The sequence below is a fragment of the Drosophila busckii genome, chromosome X, assembly GCF_011750605.1.
Source record: "Drosophila busckii strain San Diego stock center, stock number 13000-0081.31 chromosome X, ASM1175060v1, whole genome shotgun sequence".
Lineage (NCBI taxonomy): Eukaryota > Metazoa > Arthropoda > Insecta > Diptera > Drosophilidae > Drosophila > Drosophila busckii.
The window spans coordinates 5887385-5898463 of record NC_046608.1 but is presented as its reverse complement, the minus strand read 5'-3'; the positions used below and the strand labels follow the sequence as shown (position 1 = coordinate 5898463).

At 40.9% G+C, this 11079-nt stretch overlaps 2 protein-coding genes across 5 annotated transcripts in view; both read right to left on the bottom strand.

Moving 5' to 3' along the window:
- Positions 1-1971: 1971 nt before the first annotated feature.
- On the bottom strand, positions 1972-6169 carry LOC108605771 (WSCD family member CG9164). Its single transcript, XM_017995575.2, has 5 exons — positions 5709-6169; positions 3778-3930; positions 3560-3689; positions 3116-3487; positions 1972-3045 (listed from the first exon to the last, which is right to left on the bottom strand). The coding sequence occupies exons 2-5, from the start codon at positions 3910-3912 to the stop codon at positions 2726-2728; spliced, it is 957 nt and encodes a 318-aa protein (XP_017851064.1). The 5' UTR covers positions 3913-3930; positions 5709-6169; the 3' UTR covers positions 1972-2725.
- Positions 6170-9475: 3306 nt separating this feature from the next.
- LOC108606657 (platelet binding protein GspB) overlaps positions 9476-11079 on the bottom strand; it is a 41228-nt gene continuing 39624 nt past the window's right edge. For all 4 annotated transcript variants that reach the window (XM_017996978.1, XM_017996979.1, XM_017996980.1 and 1 more), the window contains one exon: positions 9476-11071. In XM_017996978.1, the coding sequence (XP_017852467.1) occupies positions 10193-11071 (879 nt within the window). In that variant the 3' untranslated portion in view covers positions 9476-10192. The remainder of the gene's footprint in view (positions 11072-11079) is intronic.

Genomic DNA, 11079 nt, shown 5'->3' with positions numbered 1-11079 from the left:
TTAGCTCGGAGCTGCAGACAGACGACAAAGCTAAGGCTGAAGCTGAAGCTGAAGTTCCGTTGCAGGCTCAACTAGGCCTAAGGTTTGGGTTTGGGTTTTGGGCTTGGGCCAAGCCGCGCTTTAGAGCCCAACACACAGTCACAGTCACACTCACGCTCACGCTCTCTATGTGTGAGTGTGTATTGGTGTGCGTGTGTGCCGTCGCTCGCACAGCTGTTTGTAGTTGCCTCGCCGCCTCGCGCGTTATCCTCATGTGTGTGTGTGTGTGTTTGGTTGTGTGCGTGTGTGTGTGCTTGATCAGTCTCGTGTGTCTTCTTGTGTATATGGTCCGTGGTCCGTGTCCGTGTGTGTTACGGCGTGTTTTTGTTTGTTTGTGTGCGTCTCCTTGGATTTGCAACTATTGTCGAGATAAAATTGTTAACTAAACGCAAGCGAACTGATTTCACAACTAGACAAGCGCGCGTGGTGTTGTGATAAAGAATTCTATGATGAGTTTCGCTAACTTCAGAGTTTATTTTCAATGGGGAGGACATGTTTTCATTATTTATCAGCTCGTGGGCGTTGCCCAGTGCGACCATCCCCCTTGGCCGGGCCGCTCTCTTATATAAAGCAACGTACTGAAAGCTGATTGGGCAACTGAAGCGACGCGCTCCGTCCTCCGTCGACGTCACCGCTTTCGTTAAGCTGGAATTGGGCAGCACGGCGCTTCTCTCTCTATCGCGTCTCGTCTCGCCGTCTCGGCCAACTTGACGAAACCAATGTGGAAGCGGTGGCGGCTACAATTGCCAGCGCCTGCGCCCCAGCGGCTTCCATCCAGGCGGCGGCCCACACCTAGTGGCAGCAGTCAAGCTTGCGCTTGCAGCCACCCACCACCCAAGCAACCTCTGCTTGCTCTTACTTGCTGTCTCGCTCGCTCGCTCTCACGCTTTCACGCTCTCTCGCTCCTGCATTGGCGTCCGGCATGGCATATGGCACAATTTTTCGGCAGACCGATAGGACAAAAGGCACAAGACACGGCCAAAACACGGCCCAACAATATTATGCTCGGCTCCTCGCCGGCACAATGAGGTGGACCGAACTCTAGGGCGTCGGTGGGGCATGGTTAGTGGGGCGGGTGGCCTCTTATATGTACATTGTATGGATATGGATAGTGTAGCTGTTAAATGCATGCACTGCGTCTCTGCAATACAGGGTGCACCTGCTGAACAAAAAAAAAAAAAAAAACAAACAAATTCAAGTCCAAAAAAAAAAAACAATACTAAAATACTTTATATGAACTATGACTAAAAGTTGCTCATGTTTTCTAATACTATTTAATCTACTTTAATTCACTTCATACATCACATCGAATGTGTATGCTATTTAAATTATTTATTTAATTAAATCTTTTTATTAAAACTTATATAACTAAGCCATTTTATAAATATAATATTATATTCCTCACTTTTTTTTAGTTTATTTTTATTTCAGATTCTATTATGTATGTAATACATAGTATATAATTTATACAATCTTAACTAATCTTTAATTTTTCAATATTTATTTTGAAATAATCTCTATTTAATCCTTTAATTTTTGGCGTACGTGGCGCCATCTACGTATGTGAATAATATTTTCTACGGTATTTAATAGTTATAATAAAATATTTACTAGTCATTTATAAATTTGTATATCAAATAATTTGTAATAGTATTTGGTGCACGTGGCGCCATCTATGTGTCATATGACGCTCAGGAGTGTTTCATGAGACTACGAGCTTTAGTTTTAAAGCTTTAACCAAAGCTACAACTATTAACTAAAAGCTATGAATTAAAGCTCGAAAGCTAAGTTACTAAAAGCTTCAGGACATTCTGGACAATCCAGAGCTTAAAGCTCCCGCAAGGCATGCAAAATAATTATGAGACACATGAGCTTTTTATGTTTTTGTACAATTATCTAGTATATTTATTCAATATCAATTATGACGACTTTCATAAATTATTGTAGAATCGTGTATAAAACTTTTTACAAGAATAGCCTAACTCGGGATATAAACATATACATATAGACGCATACATACATAGTACAGTATTATGGAATTTTAGAATCCTTTAACCATATTATGTTCTGTTTTGTTCTTTGTGTGTTTTGGGCAGAAAATACTTCTAATGAGCGATGAAGCGATTGGCATACAATGAATTTCATAAATTCGTTCAGGAATCATAATACCTTATTGCAATTGCATTAACGCTGTCCTCGCTTACATTCAGGACCTATAACATTAAGAGAGCTTAACTAAATTTCGTTTAACTAATAGTTTCGCTGAAGCAGCAAATCAAAAATTGGAAGTGAATTTTGGGCAGGGTACGTTTTTTGCTTGAACAACTCCATCGTATTCACTTTCGTTTGCTTTTGAAACGCTTTTGTAAATTTGTATGCTAGTCTTTAAGCTAATTGTAAGTGTATGTGTTAGTTTCTTACAGTGTAGTGTGCAATTTCTTCGATTCCATTGAGATCCATGGTCCTTTGATAGGCAGTCGTGTGTGGCATGCGCTCGAATTGAATTGAGTTGAGAAGAATACAAAGCAAATCTTTGCCAAGTGCCTGGGCATGGAACAGAGACTGTGTAACAGTAACAGGAACAGGATTCGTTCTCCTTAGGTGGTATAAAGTATAAAGTAAGCTTTAAAGCTTTGCTCGTTGCTGCGTTAATCGTTGCCTGCCTGCCTGCCTGCCAGTCCCAAGCCTAATCCTGCCTGCCCAGCAAGCCGTAAACCATGCGTCTGCGCAGCAGCAGCTCCGCTCGCATGGCATCCGTATAGGGATCAAAGGATAAGACACGCTTCTTGCGCCTAAAGATGCCCTCCTTGCGCATCAGGGCGCAGCGCATGAGCTGCTCGTTGACTGGAAATTCTAGAAACTCGAGTATGCCGCGTAGCTCGCGCTCCGTCTGATGCACCAAATCGTCATAGAACACAACCTTAATACTTCCCGTGAAATTGCGTGCCCAGCTGAGATTCATAAGCTCCCAGCCCTTGAGCTTGTTGCTGACAAATTGCTGCCAATCTAAGAGAAAGAGAGAGAGAGAGAGAGGGGAAGTGTAAGAGAGATTCGAGAGACGCTTCAGTTTACTTACATTTGCCCTTTGTGCGCTTGTAGCGATCTGGGGAGGCAAAGCCAATGTGGCCGCCGCTTTGGCGATTGAACTCGGCTATGATTGCCTTCTCCGGATCGCGCACCAAGAGTATTGCTTTGGAGAAGGGCGCCCACGCCTTGGCGCCCCATTCGTGCGTCTTTACCAATAATACTGAGCTGTTGCAGACGTTCTCCGCCGGAAAGCCGGTCTTCAGCAGTCCATAGTCCTTGTAGATGCTGCCCGTCAATATGCCCGTCGACTGCTGCAACAGATAACGCAGCCAGGTGTTGCCGCTGCCCGGAAAGCTGGCCAATGCGGTCAGCATGGTTGAAGGCTGTGGCGCGGCCATTGCTTCGTCTGCAGCTGGGGCAGCTGCAAAACAATTTTGTATAGCATATTATAGAAGGTAGAAGCTTTTAGCCTAATTGCTGCCACTGCACTCACTGTAAAAATCACCGGCCTTGTAGTCCGTGTAGTTTGGAAGCTCGCGGTTTAGGTATTTGAGGTCGCGACACCAGCGTATTGTCATCTTGCGGCTGGGCATGGGAAACCGCGGACTATGAAAGCTGGAGAACTGACCACACCAAAGTATAAAGAGAGCGAGAGAGAGAGCGAGTTTAAATTAACGTTCAAATCACTTTGTAGCTATTTGACAGACTTACGTCGGCGAATCGTTCGATGCGATTGCGTTTTGGATGCGATCCAGGTATATTGTTCATGGATAGAAATAGCACACCGCCTATATAGATGATGATTGTTGCCGATACACCGAAAAAGCGCCAGCCTTGCAACGCCATAACGCCGTCTTTGCATTACTGAAATAATACGCACCATGAATATTAGATAGATGAATATAACACTCATTCGAACCAGAAATCGAACTCGAATTCGAAATGGCATTTGCTAATATGCGGTTAATGTCTAACGCTTACTTGCCATGCATCATTTATGAGAAATCGACCAATTTAATCGACAACATGCATTCGAGAAGTTGAACTCGAATTCGAAATCGCTTTTCTAATATCTAACGCTTACTTTCACTCTATATAGACGCTCAGCATTGATGAGACCAATTAGTTAGTTAGTTAGTTGCTCGTTTTAACCGTTATTGTTGTACTAAGCTTGGCGGCTCACTGCGAAATCGTTGCGTTTGAAATTTTTGTTGATTTTGCTATGACAACGACAGGCAATGCCTCAAGGACTTGTCATGAGCCTAGGAGCCTAGACACTGCTGCTCATGCCACTTACGACACTTACAACCGGGTAACGGTAGCCCGGACAACAACAACAACAACAACAGCAACAGCAACAATGGCCTGCCAAGTTGACTGGCATACGGATACGGCTAACGGTAACAGGGTCGCTCTTGAATCGCAGCGCAAAAAAAAACCAAAATGCCATGTCATGCCTTTTCCCTTCTCGAAGCGCTGCGAAATTCCTTGAGCTGCATAAAACGCGCACGATATTCAAACACACACACACACACACTTAGCGGAAAAGACGAGCAACAAAATGCGAAAATTTATGCAACAGCTGTGTCAAACTGTGCGAGGGTCAACTGAAAAGTTGCGCCTGCTACTGAAGCTCTCAACAGTTTGCATAAAATATTTAATAATGATACATGTGTATCTATCGATATGTGCATATTATTTTTATTATTTATAAACTTTTCTAACCACCCGCTTGGGTATTAAGCTCAAAACTAGTTCATGCTGAAGACACCAGCAACGGCAACAACAAGAATGAAATCAACTTAAATGCCAAACCCAGCGGACTACTATAGTATAATAAAATGACAGACGGATAAACGCAGGGCGCGCCCAGAGTGGGTGGGTGGGCTGGTAGGGATTTGAATTTGTGAAACAAAAGCGCCAAAGAGGAATGTCAGACAATAATTTGATTGCTTAGCAGCATAAATTAGCAGAAAAAATAATCCACGCACATTAGCTGACAAGCGGCCACTTGAAATCCCCACCACAGACCCAACTATAAGCTCTTTCTAAAGCAGGTGAGGGCAATGTGGGACTCCTCTACCATCGACTGACTGCTGCTGCTGCTGCTGCTGCTGCTGCTGCTGCTGCTGCTGCTAACGCCCAATGCTTTGCAGACTGCGAGTGCTGCTGGGATTGTGATTTTGATTGTGTGTGTGTGCCCATATGGCAGGCAGGCGGCATTTTACATAATGATTAAGAGGCCGTTGCTAATGTAAGTGGGGGAGATCAATGAAAATGGCATTGCAATGAATAAGCGAACAAATTTTTAGGCACAAATAACAACAACAACAACAAAAACATTTCACTGCGTAGCGTTTCATATATTTATAAACGAAAAGAAAAAAAATTTGATTTCTGCTGCCGTGCCCCTCCGCCAACAAAACATCCCTTGCCTATACAAAAATCTCAACATTTTTCACACAATTTCTGCCCAGACGGAAGCTTTCCCACACGCATACACACACACACACACACACACTCACAAATGGGAGCAAACAAACGCTAGCGTCCATCAAATGTAAACAAATAATGACTGTGTGTGTGTCTGTTTGTGTTTGCGTTTGGTTGAAATGGCATTCTGATGCTAAAATTGTACTTACCGATTTCGATTCCGCACACACACGCACAGTGGCTATGAGAACAATACAAGCACAAATACACACGGTGGACGACACACAACCCGTGAAAGTGTAACTCCAACTGACGTTACATGTCAGGCACAGTTTCCCGTTTCAAATCCTCCAACTGATTTTGGCAATCACAAACAAGTGCCCAATTGGCATTACTTTCGCACTTTGCTTCTTTCCAAGTGTATATTCAGCATTTTATTTGCACGCGATTTGCTAAAGTGCAAATTGCGCGTTTTGTATTTTACGTTATCTTTCGTTTCACAAATCTATATGTACAAAATGAAAACTAACAGAAAATATTCAACAAAGTTTGCAAGAGAGAACGTTCGTTGTTGCCGTCGTTTGTTGTACTATAACCAAGACTGTTGATGTCGCTTTTTTCTCGTTAAATCTCGCTGTGTTATTTGTAGGCAAAGCACACAGCTGACGGCTAATCGCCAAATGTTAACAATTTATCCCTATTAGATTTCAACAGGAGAGAAACTTCGCATAAGTTTGAGTGTAACTGTGCACGATGTGCACGAGCAGGGACTCTCAAACTGCAGCGCAGTGAGTAAATTGCGCTCAGCTACCATCAAACTGTTTGCATAGGCGCGAGCAGCGCAGCAACTAACGTGCAATAAGTGTAAGCGAGATGCAAAGAAGCTTTCTGCTCACTGAAATAAGCTTTTTTGATTTCAACAATTTGGCAGCACTGAATGTAACCGTGATAAAAGCTCATACGAACATAACGTAAAATTTAACATAAAATGTTTTCTTTTTTTACTATTACATTTGAATTATGTATTTAGCAATTTAATTTGAAGATTTTAATTTTTGACTGCAACTGCAAATCTGTTTGCCGATTTCTTCATTTGCTTGAAAACTGCAGCATCTATTGAAGGTTGTTTTAGACAGTTTGAAAAAGCGCACTGTAGATGGCGCTCAGGCTAATTTGCCTGCCACTATACCTGATTCCCTGTTACTAAAAACGATGCTGAATGCTGCCACTTTATCGATTAGACTGCCAACTGTACTTTCTAGTTAATTCCGCATGTGGATTCAGAATCTGAAAGTGAAATTAAAGATATTGGTTTAAAATACAAATAAATGCAATTAGTTTCTCATGTCGAATGTTATTGATTGCTTTTAAATAGTTTATTAATTAATATTCGTTTTTATTACCTTGCTTTCTTTTATATTTCACCTTGTTTGCATTTGCTTGCATCTATTTTAATTTTCAACTCAATATCATATTTTCTTGTATATATTCGCTCGCTCTTTACTGTACTGACTTTTGTTTTTAGCAACATCATACCTTATAATGGCGATTTTAAATTGATATGATGTAGATTTGGCACACTAAAAGGTAACTCGCAATTTGTAGGCAAGCTTTGGTTTGTTTCTGCTTCATTCGTATCATTTCAATTATTTATTTGCATTTCTTTAACACGTGCTAATTTCAATTTCTTCATTATGCATGTTCTTATTATTGTATTATAATTCATTAACTATGCGTATATAGTTGTTATTCGTTTAATTTCTGTCGACATTTGTGAACTTAGTACATACATACATAGAGAGAGATAGAGATTCATAGAGGGCAGAAGAAAATTGAATGGAAATAAAAGATGATAATATAACGAATAATTACGACTAGATTCGTGGGACTCTTAATATGCTAGGCTTAAACTAGTGTACAAAAATATCGATAACTTAAAATCGATAAGTTTAAAAACAACAACAATGACATTAGGGGGCTCTAAAATTATTTTCATATACATACATACATAATTGACTCACAGAGTTTCGAGTTTCGTAATAATATTTATCGCGTTTTTAATGGTCTTCCATTGGAGAAAGAGTCGTGTAACTAAAGTGAGCATGTGATTGGGAGGGATTATTAATATAAAATTGCTATTTGTTAAATCACGAACTGTTGTATGCTGTAACTAATGTTTAATACACTATATCTTCTGGTCATAGTTCAAATTCAGATTAGGAGTTCAAGAGACATATATACATATGTATACAGATTTTATTCCGGTTCTGTTATACTGTTAGGTAGTTCATTTCACTGTAGTATAAGTTCATTTACGATTTTCGCTTGTAAGTATTATAATTGCTAGTTTCTCTTCTCTTGCTGCTAGTTTCTCTTCTTCTTTATATATCTTTTATATTTGTCACATTTTATAAAAAGGAAAAAAAATTGTGGTCCCTGGCGTATGTAATTCAATTAAATGTTTTTGTATTTCTCTTATTTTCCGCTTGTTGTGTTACCAACATCAATGCAACAACAACAACAATGCGAAAGCTCAACAGCTTTGTTAACTACACAGTTACAAATTCAAACTTGTCAATTGCTAGTGCTGTTGGCTAACTCTCTGAATACCCTTGAAGCAGTTACATTTACAGTTTTCTAACTAAAATTAACTAAAAAACTTAATCTGACATTTGTGCTGCTGTTGCTTTAAAAGATAACTTATACTATCGGAGCCCAGTTGATCATAAGTCTGAAGATTTGCTTTGCTTTGTTTGGTATCTACAAGGGTACTTGCCATTCGGTAAGCCGAATCGAGTGCTTCAATACTGTTTAAATTTAGTTGGACTGCTTGGCTGGATGTGTGACGCATTTGTTGAATCCATTATCAAAGTGGTCTCTTCATAAAGTTTGTTCTTGTGTTCGTTTAACAGTATGTGGTAATCGATATCGCTATCGTTATCGTGGTGCTTTTTACAATGCAAATGGCGTACAACAAACACCGTAGTTAGTAGTTGTTTTTAAGTAGTAGTAAATAGTAGCAGATAGTTAGTAATAAGTAGTAGTAGTACATATTTTGTTTAGAGTATTATGCGTACATAGAACATAGTATATATATTGTGTGTGTGTGTGTGTGTGTGTGTGTGTGTGTATATATGAATATAATATACTCGTCTCGTCTGAAGTAGTATGTGCAATAGTGTGCGTCAACTACGCTACGCTACTATGCAATATCTTTTTTAGTGTTGTATAACGTCAGTGAGCTAAGTACAGTTAAAACTTGTTGCTGCTGCTTCATACTATGGTTGTTAATTGAGTTTGAGCTACGTAACTCTATAGTGGGCGTTGCTAAAGTGGGGCGTTAGGAAATGTACATACGTTTTTTTTGTTTGAAAAACTCGCCAACAGGGTTTAAAGAGCCCGAACATAATTGAAAAATTGAAAACATAAAATTGCTGTTTGAATTTAAAGCGGCACTTGCTTGTTTTGAATTTAGTATTTTACTTTTTTTTTAGTTAAGAACTATATGTTTAAGGAGAGCTTAGTTCAAAGTTGAGACACTACTCGATTAGTTAAGTTAAGCTTGAATTTATATATTTGTCTTGCATGCGCTAGTGACTAAACTAGAAATAGAGTCGCGTATTTTGGTAACTGAGTAGGAAGCAAGTTCGGTAGTTGCAACAGAAAAATTGATTTAGCTAGACTAGAGTCTAAATTTAAATTAAGTCTACAAATACTCGTATGTCTATCAATGAAAACAATGATGCGCACATATTGGCTTTAGTATTGCTGAATTTGTAGTTTGTCTAGTCTAATGTTGGGTCTAACGCTTGGATAGATCTCTATATAACATTAACAGAAACTTAATTTGCTTATTCGAATTTTCAATAGACTAAGGTACGCTAATGTATGTATGTATGTATGTAATGTATAATGTATAGGTATGTTTTTGTTGTATATTATAGTACATATATAGTATTTAATTTACTGTTTGTCTGTTTGCCTTTGCTTTTGTTTGCTTCTTGAATTGATTAGTACTTAAAACGTCTCTTAAATAGTTCTCTATATAAGTTATTAAAGCTTTCGGTTTTCATTACACTAATATTTGTATACATATAGATGTATATGTATGTATATATATATTAGCTTGTTATGTGCTTGTCTGTCAATACACTTAAGAGTCTCTAAGGATAAGAGGTATTTACATTTAGTTGTTCTCATTAATTTCGGTTCAGCTAACAGTAACCACTGTAATCGATAAACAAGGCAAATGAGAATTTACAAACACACACACACGCATGCACATATATATTTAAAACAAATGTGCGCCAATGGCCTGGACGCTATCTATAGGACGGTATAATGTGGGTCTTTAGCACACACTCACTCAGTCTCACACACATACGACTGCATTGGAAATAAGTCGGAAAGCGATTAACGATTATCGATAGAACTCAAAGTAAGCTTTAGAATTACAGTGGTTAGCTGCTGCTCTGCTATACTCTTGTAAAACTAATTGTTATGGAATATCCTTTGTAGCTTAATCATAATTGTGTTTCTCGAGTACATATATATATGTATATAGTCTCTAGTATATGTGTAGCTTGTATATCGTCTGTGTTTTGTCTGTTTGTAATACTGTATAATGTATGAAATGCTTAGCCTAGTGTGTGTGTCCTTGTTGGTTGCTTGGCTGGCGAGCGAATTATAGTTCTCAGAGCTTGTCTTTATCACGATCGATGCTCATTGCTTTAAAGATGCCACGCCCGATGCCATAGCGCAGATTGAACTGATCCAAGCTGGAGGCGCGCGGTCTATTGCTGCCACTACTTGCAGCAGCCGCTTCATCCACTATCGTTGTAGTTGCCGCTGCTGCGCTGGTGCTGACTGTGCTGCTAAGCTGCTCCCCAGTGACAGCTGCCGCCGCTAGCCGCTCATCCTGGTCCGTCTCGCTGTATTCGGTTTCGGTGTCGCTGTACTTGCGCCGCCGCCGCAGAAAGCTGCTGCAGTGGCGCAGTTCGCCCAGATTGTCGGAGAGCGAGTGTCCGCGCTTGCGCTCCTGCCGCTCCATTTCGGCAGCGAGCATCTGCACCTCCCAGTCGTTGCTGCTGCTGCTGGTGCCCGCCGTGTTGCCCACCAAGGCAGCGCCGCTCAGCTCATCCTCCGCCTCTTCGTCCTCGTCGTCGTCATCGATGCCCGTAATGTTCATTTTGCTCGAGCTGCTGCTGGAGCTAGAGCTCTCGCCTATATCGAGTATCACGCTGTCCGACAGTCGCGTCAGATTGCCAGTTACATCGCTGATCATCATGGCGCTGCCACTGCCACTGCCACCAATGCCCGCCTGCATGCTGCGCTGCTCCCAATCGTGATAGCCACCACGACTGGACTGGCGTCCATTGCCGTGCGGCGTGTAGAAGCTCGGATGACTTTGGGCATGACGCGTGCTAAGCGCGCCGGGTCCACTGTAGTAGCTGCTTGGACAGTTGAGCGCATTCGCGGAGGCAGCATGATGCCGACTCGGACCTGGCGATATGCTGCGTCTGCCCTGTATGGGCGGCGAGGAGGTGAACACCGTATCCAGCGAGTCGCCACGCTAAAAAC

Bases quoted from the DNA above. Each gene is read 5' to 3' on its own strand.
- LOC108605771 (XM_017995575.2), bottom strand. From the start codon at position 3,912: ATGGCGTTGCAAGGCTGGCGCTTTTTCGGTGTATCGGCAACAATCATC. The intron at 3,488-3,559 runs GTGAGTGCAGTG...ATTGTTTTGCAG, and splicing joins CAAGGCCGGTGATTTTTACA to CTGCCCCAGCTGCAGACGAA. The intron at 3,046-3,115 runs GTAAGTAAACTG...TCTTTCTCTTAG, and splicing joins CAAGCGCACAAAGGGCAAAT to ATTGGCAGCAATTTGTCAGC.